Below are 14,343 nucleotides of genomic sequence, written 5' to 3'. Positions count from 1 at the left end.
GTAATATAAGGATTGAGACTGTGAGCCCCACGTGACACAGGGACTGTGTCCAACACAATTTGCTTGTATCCATCCCACTGGTTAGTACAGTGCTTGGCACATAGTAAGAACTTAACAAGTAATGTAGTTACTTATATTTGCACACTTTTTCACCCCTCCTTCAGCCCCATGGCACTTATGTCCATATCTTTAATTTACTTACCCATATTAAATAGAGAAGCAGCGTGGCTCAGTGGAAAGAGCATGGGCTTAGGAGTCAGAGGTCATGGGTTCTAATCTTGACTCTGCCACCTGTCAGCACTGTGACTTTGGGCAAATCACTTGACTTCTTGGTGCCTCAGTTACCTCATCTGTAAAATGGGGATTAAGACTGGGAGCCTAAAGTGGGGCAACCTGATTACCCTGTATCTACCCCAGCACTTAGAACAGTGCTTGGCACATAGTAAGCACTTAACAAATACCAACATTATTATTATTAATGAATGTCTCCCATTCTAAACTTATAGGAAGCTGATGGGTCATTACAGTCCCAACCTCAGAAATGATGTGCGAGAACATGGACTCAGAGTCAGGTTCGGTCAGAAGTTTTGAGTCTATCCCTGTAGTCATGATTGACTTCCTGGAAGAAAAATCTGAAAGGAAGAAATGAAAGACCAAAGGGCCACAAGGTGCAAACTGAGGTTGGAGAGGCTGAAGAGTGTGGCACTGCCATCAAATATTTAGTCCTGCCCTGGATCTCCAACAGCTCCCAACTCCCAACGCACCCACCAGCCTAGAACTCCCTACCCCTTCATTTCTGGCAGATTGCTGCACTCCCCATCTTCATCTTTCTGAAATCACATCGCCTCCAGGAAACCTTCCCTGATTCATCTTTTATCTCTCCCACCTTCTTTCCCCAATATTTCCTCTCCATTTCAGTACTTCTGCCAAAGTTGCATTTATGAACACCTCTTCACACTCTTTTGTTTCCCTCTAACTAAAATTTATTTTAATCTCTTCTCACCCACTAGGCAGAATTCATGTCTATTAATTCTATTCACTCTCTGAAATGTTTTGTTTAGTGTTCGGTACACAGTAGGTGTTTAATAATACTTTGGATGATTGGGGGACCTTTAAGGGTCCCTCTTTAAGGGCTGAGCTGAGAGCTTGCTCCTCTAGGGAGAAGGCAGGGAGGCCAGGACTCCTGTATCAATAAATTAATCAATCAATCATATTTATTGAGTGTTTATTGTGTGCAGAAGACTGTACTAAGTGCTTGGAAGAGTAAGATATAACAAAATAACTGACACATTCCCTGCCCACAGTGAGCTTCCAGTTTAGAGGGGAGACAGACATTAATGTGAATTAATAAATTATGGATATTTACATAAGTGCTGTGAAACTGGGAGGGGGATGAATAAAGGGAGCAATTAAGGGTGATGCAGAAGGTAGTGGAAGAAAAGGAAAGGAGTACTTAGTCAAGGAAGTCCTCTGGAAGAGATGAGCCTTCAATAAGCCTTTGAAGACGGGGAAAGTAAGTAACTGACGGATATGAAGAAGGTGTGTGTTCCAGGCCAGAGGCATGATGTGGGTGAGAGATCAGTGGTGAGATAGACAAGATCAAGGTACAGTGAGTAGGTTAGCATTAGAAGAGAGAAGTGTGTGGTTTCAGTTATAATAAGGGAGTAGCAAGGTGAGGTAGGAGGGGGTAAGGGGGTTGAGTGCTAGAAATCCAATGGAAAGGTGTTAATTTTATATCAGCCTTTGATAAGGGAGTGTGTGTAGAGTTGCAGAGGAGGAGGGTCTCAGTCGGTCAGTCAGTCATGTTTACTGAGTGCTTACTGTGTACAGAGCATTGTACTAACTGCCTGGGAGAGTGTAATACAACATTAAACATACACATTCCCTGACCACAGTGAGCTTACAGTTTAGAGGGGGAGACAGATAATAGTATACATAAACAAATTACAAAAATGTTCATAACTGTTGTGGGCCTGGGGTAGGGGATGATAAAAGGGAGCAGGTCAGGGTAACACAGAAGGGAATCGAAAAAGAGGAAAGGATAACTTAGTCAGGGAACCTCTTAGAGGAGATGTGCTATCAATAAGGTTTTGAAGTTTGGGGAGAGTCATCGTCTTTCAGATATGAGGAAGGAGGCCATTTCAGGACAGAAGCAGGATGGGGGTGAGAGGTCGGCAGTGAGATAACGAGATTAATAATAATAATGTTGGTATATGTTAAGCGCTTCCTATGTGCCGAGCACTGTTCTAAGCACTGGGGTATATACAGGGTAATCAGGTTGTCCCACGTGAGGCTCACAGTTAATCCCCATTTTCCAGATGAGGGAACTGAGGCACAGAGAAGTGAAATGACTTGCCCACAGTCACACAGCTGACAAGTGGCAGAGTTGGGATTCGAACTAATGACCTCTGACTCCCAAGCCCGTGCTCTTTCCACTGAGCCACGAGGTACAGTAAGAAGGTTAGCATTAGAGGAGCAAAGTGTGCAGGATGGGTTGAGGTAGGAGATAGAAGGGGGCAAAGTGATTGAGTGTTTTAAAGCCAAAAGTGCCAAGTTTCTCTTAGATTGAGGTGGATGAGCAACCACTGGAGGTTCGTGAGGAGTGCTGAAATGTGGACTGAACATTTTTGTAGAAAAATGATCTGGGCAGCCGAGTATGGACTGGAGTGGGGACAGACCGGAGGGAGGGAAGTCAGCAAGGAGGCACATACAGTAATCAAGGCAGCATGGGATGAGTGATTGGATTAATGTAGTAGCTGTTTGGATGGAGAGAATAGGGTGGATTTTAGTGAGGTTGTGGAGGTCAAACCAACAGGATGTTGTGATTGATTCAATATGTGAATTGAATGAGAGAGAGGAGTCAAGGATAATGCCAAGGTTATGGGTTTGTGAGACAGGAACAATGGTGGTGTCACCTACAGTGATGGGAAAGTTGGGTGAGGATAGAATTTGGTTGGGAAGATAAGGAGTTCTGTTTTGGACATATTACGCTTGAGGTGACAGCAGGACATCCAAGGTGGGATGAGGAAATGTGAGACTGTATGGAGGGAGGGTTGGAGATGTGAGATTTGGAAATCATCTGCATAAAGATAGTAGTTGAAGCCATAGGAGTGAATGAGTTCTCCAAGGGAGTGGGTGTAGATGGAGAATTGAAAGGGACCCAGAACTGAACCTTGAGGGACCCCCACAGATAGGGGGTGGGAAGCGGAGGAGAGCCTGCAAAAGAAACTGAGAATGAGCTGGCAGAGAGATAAGAGGAGAACCGTAGAGGACACTGTCAATGAAGCCAAGATTAAATAAATAGTGTTTTCAAGAGAAGAGGGTGTTTGACAGTGTCAAAGGTAGCTGAGAGATTGAGGAGGAATAGGATGGAGTAGAGTCTCTTTGGATTTGGCAAGAAGGTGATCATTCATTCATTCATTCATTCAATAGTATTTATTGAGCGCTTACTATGTGCAGAGCACTGTACTAAGCGCTTGGGATGAACAAGTCGGCAACAGATAGAGACAGTCCCTGCCGTTTGACGGGCTTACAGTCTAATCGGGGGAGAACATTGAGAGGGAGGTTTCTGTGGAGCAAAGAGGATGGAAGTCAGATTGGAGGAGGTCAAGGAGAGAATTGGAGAAGAGCAACTTGTGACAGCAGGTGTAGACAACTTGTTCAAGGAGTTTGGAGAGGAGTTTGGAGTTTGGAGAGGAATGGTAAGAGGGAGATGGGGCAATAACTGGAGGGAGCTGGTGGGTCCAGGGAGAGTTTTTTTAGGATAAGAAAGACATGGGCATGTTTGAAAGTAGCAGGGAAGAACCCATTGGAGAGCGAACAGTTTAAGATGAAAGTCAGGGAGGCAAAAGAGAGGGGACAAGTGTTTTCATAAAGTGGTAAGGGAAGGGGTCAAATGCACCAATGGAAGGGGGTGGATTTTAAGAGAAGGTAGGAGATCACCTCTTGAGATACCGCTGGGATAGATGGGAGAGTTGAAGAGCCGACAGGAGCAAGGAGGGCATGGGAGGGGCAGGGAAGATTTTACGGAGATAACACCTGAGAGTTTCAATTTTCTCAATAAAGTAGGTGGCTAGGTGATTAGGGGCAAGAGGTAGTGGAGGGAGGGAGACGGGGGGGTTTGAGGAGGGAGTTAAACATCTGGAACAACTGGTGAGGCCAATGGGCATGGCTCATGCATCTACAATTTATCCATTGTAGATAAGTACTCTGTCCCTCTGGACCCTTTCTCTCCTCCTCTTCTCCCCATTTCCTCATCTCTGGTTCCCGATCTGGATGCTCCTGGATGCTTCCAGACTCCTATGGTGTCATTCCTATGCCAGCCTGGCCAAAGCTCTTTTGGGTTCAGACTCCTGTGGCCCGTGGTGTAGAGGGTATCAGGACCCCATCCTTTCAGCTCTTGGTGCGGGGTGATTGTGTAGTGTTGCAGGGGAGGACAAAACAAACTCAGGACCCATCCTATCAGCCTTTGGTGCAGAGAGGGAGTGATCTTGTAAGGGGGGAGGGCCTCAGGACTCCATTCTATCAGCCCTTTGTGCAGGGAGCCTGTGTGGCCCTGTGGGGAAAGAGGGTCTCACGATTCCAACCTATCAGCCCTCGGTGTGGGGAGCATGTTTGGTGCTGTTGGTGGATCAGGAACTGGAGTCCTGCAGCCTCATCCCCTCCACTGTTGTCCAGAGAGGGCAGCCTGATGTGTCTCTGCAGCTCTGGCTGAGAGACATCTCCTTGTCTCTGTCTAGGGGAAAGGGCAGACTGAGTTCTTCCAGCTCCCAACTCACTTTTTACCAAACTGAACCGATGCAGACTTGGCCCTGCCCTTTCCCCCACCCCCTTCCTCATAGATTCAACTGCAGCCAACACAGACCCTATTGTTCCGCTCCCCCGCACCTCCCCCAGTTCACACCCAGTTCACTCATTCACAAACCAGTGGAAAAAGGAAGGTCAATTCTTCTCTTCCTTTTGCAGTGTAAAAGTGGATAAAAATGCAAAAGAAAAGAAGTGTGCTGCTTTCAAAGTGACTGATGTACTCTCTCCCGACTTCTGCCAATCTACCCACAGCTGGATCTGTAAGCGACATGTGACTGTGCTGGAGCTCTGAGTGGCTGTAGGCAGGATCCCAGCATCCTTTGGGCATCCCTTTTTCACAGTCAGTGACAATGATGCTCTTTGTACCCTGGCTTGTTTGAAGCATAGTCTGGAACCTCAAGTCTATGAAATGGGATCAGAAAACACCCCCATACAAGCTACCAGATAGCCAACAGACTGTGGTTCAAGACAGCAGGGGCCTTTTTGTCTGTGTGATGGTGATTGTGAGCATGGAAAAAATAAACTATATTAAAAGATGTAACTTGTACTATGACTTGCATTAACTTGATGAAAAGGAATTAGGGCCAATAAAAGCTAGGTCATGGATTCGGAGGGGGGATGGGATCCGGGAACATGGGGGGAAATGTTTAGGAACAAATGAAGCCATGTTACTTAACCTGATAGATGAGTGTCACATGACGAGATGACTCTGCTGCAGCCTGGGTTGAGAGCAGAGTAGATGTAGGTAGCTAGTTCTTACAGTTGGGAGAGGCCTAGGGCAGGATTAGGACTGGAGACTGGTATGGGCTTCAATATACCAAAAATCCGTGTCCTCTCCATGATGAGGATATCAAATAATAACAACAAATAATAATAATAATGGTATTTGTTAAGTGCTTACTATGTGCCAAGCACTATTCTAAGCACTGGGGTAAATACAGCGTTATCAGGTTGTCCCACGTGGGGCTCACAGTCTTAATCCCCATCGACAATCCAGCTGGTAGACATGATCCTTGTCCACAAATACTCTATTCTTTCTTGTCTCCATCATTAGAATGTAAGCTTTAAGTAGGCCAAGAATAGGCCTTCTGTTTTTCTTGAGCTTTCCAAAATTCAGTGTGTTGCACTCAGTAGGTGCTTAATACATGCCATAACTGCTACCATTACTCTCTGGACAAGAAAGCTGAACTGTGGAGTTTAATATACCACAAGGACTTGTGTGTATGAGGGAGGGTATGGATTTATGATTTCACCATCTGTTAGCAAACAGAGGGATCCAAAAGGATGGGAGGAAGGTGTGTGTGTGCTGGTGTGTGGAGGGGGGTTGCAAAGGGATAGTGGGGGTGGGACGGGTGGGGGGCTGTTTATGGAACACATATTTCAGAGTAAGAACTCCACTTGTTCCCTTCAGTATAGAAGACTGAGAACAGTCTGGGAAGTGCTCAGGCTTTGAGCAGCCAAAGGGGCCTCTGGACAGGGTGTGATCTGGATAGGTCTCAACCAATTAGATTTCTAGTTTATTTAAAAGGAAAACTGGACTAAAAAATTCAGGCTTTCTCACACCACTTCAGTCTCTTAGAGGATGCAAACTCTAGAGAAACTAAAAAAACAAACCAGGGAAAGACTGGAGGACTAACTAGCTGATGGAAGTAGACGCCAGTTGCTGTTAGTGATGAGGACATCTTGACATGTCTGGATGTGGCTAGCATAGCACTTAGAAAGCTTGAACATTGACTTTGGAGAGAAAGAGGAGCCAGCCTAGATAAAGATGGAAATCTATCATGCTCTCAAATCATCTAGCAGAAACTCCTTCCCTTTTAACTGGAAAGCTCTCCCTCAGCTTTCTCCATATTACCTAGCATTTTGTCCTGTCAAGATAAAGGTATTTTTAACTCAGATGAATGTATCCACATTCATTAGAGAAGCAGCATGGACTAGTGGAAGAACACAAGCCTGGAAGTCTGAGGACCTGGATCCTAATCCAGCTTCTGTCACTTGTCTGCTGTGTGACCTTGGGCAAGACACTTAACTTCTCTTTGCCTCAGTGACCACATCTATAAAATGGGGATTAAGGTCAGGATCCTCATGTGGGACATGGATTGTGTCCAACCTTATTACCCCAGCACCTAGTACAGTGCCTGGCACTTTACAAATACCATTAAAAAACAAATTAGTGTACAGAAATGCATGGCTGGTACAGGTCTGCATGGAAGATGTCCTGTAGGTATTTGTGACTATGTGTATATGGGGACAAAAAATAATAAACTTTATTTGAAATGGAGCTTGTTATGACTTCTGTTTACCCAGAGAAAGGGAATTGAGTATAGTAGAACCAGGCTCCGGACTCATTGAGAACTGGCTCACAGGAACACAGGGAAAAATGCTGGAGGAGCGAGTAGGGCTATGGCATTTCATTCATTCATTCATTCATTCATTCATTCAATTGTATTTATTGAGTGCTTACTGTGTGCAGAGCATTGTACTAAGCACTTGGAAAGTACAATTCGGCAACAGATAGAGGCAATCCCTACCAAACAATGGGCTCACAGTCTACAAGGGGAGAGTCAGACAAAAATACAAAACAAGTAGACAGACATCAATAGCATCGATATAAATAAATAGAATAGGTACATATATACACAAGTGCTATGGGGCGGGGAGGCGGGTAGAACAGAGGGAGGGAGTAGGGGAGATTGGGTTGGGAGGAGGAGCAGAGGAAAAGGGGGGGTCAGTCTGAGAAGGCCTCCTGGAGAAGGTCAACTTTCAGTAGGGCTTTGAAGGGGGGAAGTGTGCTAGTTTGGTGGATTTTGAGGAGGGAGGGTATTCCAGACAGAGGTAGGACGTGGGCCAGTGATTGACAGTGGGACAGGCAAGATCGAGGCACAGTGAGGAGGTTACTGGCAGAGGAGTGGACTTTGCAGGCTGGGCTGTAGAAGGAGAGAAGGGAGTGAGGTAGGAGGGGGCAAGGGGATGGAGAGCTTTGAAGCCAATAGTGAAGAGTTTTTGCTTGATTTGAAGATTGATAAACAACCACTGGAGATTTTTGAGGGGAGGGTGGTGACATGACCAGAGTGTTTCTGTAGAAAGATAATCAGGGCAGCAGAATTAAGTATTAACTGAAGTGGGGAGAGAAAGGAGGTTGAGAGATCAGAAAAAATGCTGATGCAGTAATCCAGTAGGGATATGATGACTGACTGTACCAATAAGGTAGCAGTTTAGATGGAGAGGAAAGGGAGGATCTTGGCGATGTTGTAAAGGGGAGACCGGCAGGTTTGGGTGATGGATTGGATATGTGGGATGAATGAGAGAGTGGAATCAAAGATGACAACAGTGTTTCAGGCTTGTGAGACGGGAAGAAAGGTAGTGTCGTCCACAGCGACAGGAAAGAAAGGGAGATGACAGAGTTTGGGAGGGAAGATAAGGAGCTCAGCCTTGTATGTGTTGAGTTTTAGATGGCGGGTGGATATCCAGGTAGAGATGTCCTGAAGGCAGGAGGAGATGCGAGCCTGGAGGGAGGGAGAGAGAACAGGGGAGGTGAGGTAGATTTGGCTAACATCCACATAGAGATAATAGTTGAAGCTGTGGTAGCGAATGAGTTCACCAAGGGAGTGAGTATAAATGGAGAACAGAAGGGGACCAAGAACTGACCCTTAAGGAACCCCTACAGTTAGGGGATTGGAGGGGGAGGAGGAGCCCATGAAGGAGACTGAGAATGAATGGCCAGAGAGATAAGAAGAGAACAAGGAGAGGACGAAGTCAGTGAAGCCAAGATTGGATAACATGTTAAGGAGAAGGGGATGGTAGACAATGTCAAAGGCAGCTGAGAGGTCGAGGAGGATCAGGATGGAGTAGGAGCCATTGGATTTGGCAAGAAGAAGGTCATTGGTGACCTTTGAGAGGGCAGTTTCTGTGGAGTGGAGGGGACAGAAGCCAAACTGGAAGGGGTCCAGGGGAGAGCTGGAGGAGAGGAATTCAAGTCAGTGAGTGTAGATGACTCGCTCTAGTTGGAAAAGGAAGGGCAGGAGGGAGATAGGGTGATAACTGGAGGGGGCAGTGAGGTCAAGGGAGGGTATTTTTAGGATGGGAGAGATGTGGGCATGTTCGAAGGCAGAGGGGAAGAAGCTGTAGGAGAGTGATAACAGTGAAATCACTAGCTTGTGTCAGGCCAAATGGAGACAGTGCCTCCATGGGTTCACAAACACAACACTTTGCACTTCATCCTTCTACCAACTGTAAGGAAGCAGTACACCATCAGGAGACTGGGTGTTTGAGGGAGTCAGAGAGAATGAGATGATGTGGATGGTCATTTATGTTATCTCTAGGACAGTTTGATGGTACCGATCTCAATACACCACTGTCTCTTCTCATCCTGAGGCTCTCAGATGGTCACTAGTCACTGCTTCATGGACTCCGTCCTCTCCTGATTCTCCTCTTATCTCTCTGGCTGTTCATTCTTGGTCTCCTTCGCAGGCTCCTCCTCCCCCTCCCATCCTCTAACTGTTGGAGTTCCTCAAGGGTCAGTTCTTGGCCCTCTTCTGTTCTCCATGTACACTCACTCCCTCGGTAAACTCATTCGCTCTCACAGCTTCAACTATCACGCTTCAACTATCATCTCTATGCAGATGACACACAGATCTACATCTCTGCCCCATCCTCTCCCCATCCCTTCAGGCTCGTATCTCCTCCTGCCTCCAAGACGTCCCTACGTGGATGTCTGTCTGCCATCTAAAAGTCAACATGGCCAAAACTGAGCTCCACATCTTCCCCCCAAGCCCTGTCATCTTCCTGACTTCCCTATCACTGTGGATGGTACGACGATCCTTCCCGTCTCTCAGGCCCGCAACCTCGGTGTCATCTTTGACTTGGCTCTCTCGTTCACCCCACACATCCAATCCGTCACCAAAACCTGCACCTGCAAAACTGTCACCTTTATAATATCGCCAAGATCCACCCTTTCCTCTCCACCCAATCGGCTATCTTACTGGTACAGGCTCTCATAATATCCCAGCTAGATTATTGTGTCAGCCTTCTCTCTGATCTCCCTTCCTCCTCTCTCTCCCCGCTCCAGTCTATTCTTCACTCAGCTGCCCAGCTCATCTTCCTGCAGAAACACTCTGGGCATATCACTCCCCTTCTTAAAAACCTCCAGTGGCTGCCTATCAACCTCCGCACGAAACATAAACTTCTCACTCTAGGTTTCAAGGCTCTCCATCACCTTGCCCCCTCCTACCTCTCCTCCCTTCTTTCTACTGCTCACCCCGCGCGTTCCAGTCCTCTGCCGCCCACCTCCTCACCGTCCCCCGTTCTCACCTATCCCACCGTTGACCGCTGGGCCACGTCCTCCCGTGGTCCTGGAATGCCCTCCCTCCTCACCTCTGCCAAACTAATTCTCTTCCCCTCTTCAAAACCCTACTTAAAGCTCACCTCCTCCAAGAGGCCTTCCCAGATTGAGCTCCCATTTTCCCTCTGCTCCCTCTCTAACCCCCCTTCACCTCTCCTCAGCTAAGCCCTCTTTTCCCCCCTTTCCCTCTGCTCCTCCCCCTCTCCCTTCCCCTCCCCTCCCCTCAGCACTGTGCTTGTTCGCTCAATTGTATATATCTTCATTACCCTATTTATTTTGCTAATGAGATGTACATCACCTTGATTCTATTTATTGCTATTGTTTTTGTCTGTCTGTCTCCCTCGAATAGACTGTAAGCCCGTCAGTGGGCAGGGACTGTCTCTATCTGTTACCGATTTGTACCTTCCAAGCGCTTAGTACAGTGCTCTGCACATAGTAAGCGCTCAATAAATACTATTGAATGAATTAATGAATGAATGGAAGGAAACCCAGAACGGAAGCCAGGGTTAGGGGGTGGGAGGTAGAGGAGGAGCCTGCGGAAGAGTGAGAATGAGTGGCCAGAGACATAGGAGGAGAACCAGGAGAAGGCAGTCTCAGTGAAGTTGAGGTTGGATAATGTTTCCAGGAGAAAGGCGTGGTCGACCGTGTTAAAGGAAGCTGAGGGGTCGAGCAAGATTAGGATGGGGTAGAGGCCGTTGGATTTGGCCATTGGATTTGCCCAGTAGGAGGGCTTAATTCACTAGCTCTCCAGCATTAAGGCCATATTCTAGCAATATCAATCAATAGAATTTAATGGGATTGAGCACTTAATGGCTGCAGAACACTGCACTAAACACTTGGTAGTGTATAATACAACAGAGTTAGTATACATGTTCCCTGCCCACAGTGAGTTTAGGTACTTATCTATAAATCATATATTATAAATTATTTATTTTATCAATATCCCAAAGGGGTGATCAACATTGATATAAATAATTGCTTTAAATACTGCATATGAATAATTTATAATATATAATTTTTAGATATGTACATAAGTGCAGGAATAATGATAATATTAATTGTGTTTGTTAACTATGTGCCCAACACTGGTTGAGATGCAGTACGATCAGATCTAACACAGAATGAGTCTTTGGATCGGTGACAGTGCATTTGGGGATGACCAGGTTGATTCATTCCCTTGCCTGCAACCTTCCCCATGATGACCTACTAGTGACTGTTTAGTTCTGAACTTCCATCAATTATTTCAGGGACCTTTTCCCCCGGTGTCCAGGTAATGGATGGGAAGAGCATGCCTAGTTTCAGAGTCAGTGTCCAGTAGGCACAGGGTCAATCTGAACTGTTATCATTGGTCAGCAGCCAGATCTGCCCTGGGAAATTGTGACTAATGAACAGAAGTATTCTAGGGGAGTGGGAGAAGAGTGTGTGTGTGTGTGTGTGTGTGTGTGTGTGTGTGTGTGTGAGAGAGAGACACATCCCGTTCTCAGGGTGAGAAGTCCATGTTCCCATGGTGATAATGGAGATGTGAAGGGTAATAGAGCAGTGGTTGTGAAGGGGACAGATAAAGGAATTTGTTTGCTTGTTGTTGCTTGAGGATTGAAAAGAGAAGCCCCAAAGACTTCAGATTAGAAAACACTAGGGGAAGTAGAGACACAAACTCTCTTGTAGTGTATGTGGGAAGGAGAAGCAACAGGTCTCCTCTTTTCTAGTCTGGGGATTTGTGGCTTTTATTGAACATCTATTTAAGTGTTAAGATCTTATAATAACTACAGTAATAACTGTGGTGTTCATTAAGCATTAATTATGTACACTGTCCCTATCACACCTCACACTCTCAGTCTATGGGTGAGGGAGAACGGGCATTTAATTCCCATTAAACACAAACACAAAGAAATCAAGCAACTTGCCCAAGGTACTTGACAGGCAAATGACAGAATCAGGATTAGAACCCAGATCTCCTGATTCCCACCCTTCCTGACTTCAAGAAGGTCAGCATCTAATGGGAGAGAGATGGAAAGCAAAACTTTTTTAAAAATATATGATGCTAGCAAGAGGAAAAACAAGGATATAATGGGAAATATATACTATATCAGGATGCAATAAAATAACTAACTGCATAAACAAATGGTCCAAGATCTTGTCACATCGCAACTGGACTACTGTTGTTTCCTCCTGCTCATTTGCTTCCCAGCCTTCAGCCTCCCCCAATTCCACCCTTCCTGTATGTGCAACTCACTGCTGCTGCACAATTATCTTCCTGCTGCACTCATCAGTCCACATCTCTCCAGTCCTTAAAAATCTCTTATTTCCTGCCACATCAAACACTCTTCACAATCTTCAAAGACTCAAAAAGGCTCTCAACTGATCCCTCCCCTATCCCCACAGCATTTACATTCATGTCTTTATGCTTGATTCAATTACTTGATGTTTGAACAGAATTTGATCCGCTTCTATCTACCCCAATATTTGGTAAAGTGCTTGGCACATAGTACAAGGCTATGTACACAGTAAGTACTCAACAAACATGATTGATTAACTGACTGACTGACTTACAGATAACAGCATTATGAAGAGGAAGGTGCAGCAACTTGGAAGTTATCAGAATCCAGCAGCAGGGTTCCTTGGGTCATCTTCCAGGATGGCTCAGTTTTGCTGTTTCCAAAATGTCTATAACTTGTAGATTGCAGTTCTGCTTAGAACATTCTTCTCCAAGGAATGGTGTTTTGTGGAAAATTCATCTTTCCCTCACCTGCATCACTCCATGCCTTTCACCTGAATCAGCAAAACATCATATGTAACCACAAAACCTAAGTCTTAGATCTCCACTTGATCTGAGTCCTGAGAAAAGTTGTGGAAGAATATGATGCATGAATCAGTCAGTCAATCGTATATACTGAGCACTTACTAAGTGCTTGGGAGTGTACAATATAACAATACTGAAATATTCATAACTCATCTTCACTTGCAAACTAATCCAGTCATCGACATGTTCTTAGATCATAAGGATTTAGACAATTCTGTTTCATTGCTGTAGTTTCCCAGTAATGGTCTTACTCATAAATTCAGACTGTGACATTTAATCAATCAATGGTATTTATTGAATGCCTACTGTGTGGAGATCACTGTACTTAGTACTTGGGAGAGTACATTACAACAGAGTTGGCTGACACGTTCCCTGTGAAATAATGCATTTGTATTTTGCTAAGTGCATTACATTTGTCCCTTCATGTCTAGTAAGAAATTTTAGAAGAAAATAAATCTTAACATGAGAAACAGCACGGCAAGGACTTAGTATGATAACGTTCTCCATGGCTGATGGCTGATGGCTCCACCCTTTCCTTTCTTCACATTCCCTCTTATCCAGCTCAGTCCTGCCCTGCTCACTACTCTTCATCTAAGGGACATTTGAACAAACTGAAATGAGCTACTAGACACACACTGGCTTCATCTTTTCCTTTGCATTTTACCTTTCAGCCTCTCTTTGTAGCAGCCTAGGAATCAATATAACAATAATAATAATAATGATATGTGTTAAGCGCTTACTATGTGCTGAGCACTGTTCTAAGCACTGGGGTAGATACAAGGTAATCAGGTTGTCCCATAGGGGGCTCACAATTTTACTGCCCATTTTACAGGTGGGGTAATGGACCACATACACTCTCCTCCCCCTTCAACAAGCACACATCCAATCCACAAACACCTACAGTTGCCAGGCCCATGACCGACAGACCAATTGACCATCCACACACCCAACACACACTCTCTCTCCCCCATCACTGCGAAGCGTTGCAAACCCAAGCCCCTGGTGAATCAGAGAAAACTCTTTACCCCTGGGTCCTGAGCCTCCAGGACCCAGAAAGAACCCCCTCCCCCGCCCTTCCAGTGCTCTTATCCCCACCCCCCGGGCCGGGCATCCCAGAAGCCTGTTGGCAGGCGAGTCGAGCCCCTAGGGAGAGGCGGCGGGGACACGGCTGGGGCACAGCTGGGTCACGGCGGCCGTCGGGGCCGGGTTGGCGAGGCGGTGGATGAAGCCTACCCCGGGTCAGGCCGACGGAGCGGAGCTCGGGGGTGGGGGGCCGGGGGACCCGCCCAGAATGGCAGTGGTCAGCATAGTGGGGACGTGATATGGGCACGGTGCTGGACGGGGAGAAATGAGCCGCCCGGTCCCCACCTGGAGCCCGGGGTGCGGGGGATGGATA

At 46.1% G+C, this 14,343-nt stretch overlaps 1 protein-coding gene across 3 annotated transcripts in view; it reads left to right on the top strand.

Moving 5' to 3' along the window:
• Positions 1-5,353, top strand: part of LOC114817672 (killer cell lectin-like receptor subfamily F member 1) — a 33,610-nt gene extending 28,257 nt beyond the window's left edge. For 2 of the 3 annotated variants that reach the window (XM_039914589.1, XM_029081665.2), the window contains one exon: positions 4,966-5,353. In XM_039914589.1, coding sequence (XP_039770523.1) covers positions 4,966-5,098 — 133 coding nt within the window. In that variant the 3' untranslated portion in view covers positions 5,099-5,353. The remainder of the gene's footprint in view (positions 1-4,965) is intronic. The other variant, XM_029081668.2, reaches the window with a different exon arrangement.
• The last annotated feature ends 8,990 nt before the right edge of the window (positions 5,354-14,343 follow it).

Source organism: Ornithorhynchus anatinus, chromosome 17 (genome assembly GCF_004115215.2).
Source record: "Ornithorhynchus anatinus isolate Pmale09 chromosome 17, mOrnAna1.pri.v4, whole genome shotgun sequence".
NCBI lineage: Eukaryota > Metazoa > Chordata > Mammalia > Monotremata > Ornithorhynchidae > Ornithorhynchus > Ornithorhynchus anatinus.
The sequence above is the reverse complement of the archived record's forward strand: the minus strand, read 5'-3'. Positions and strand labels throughout refer to the sequence as shown.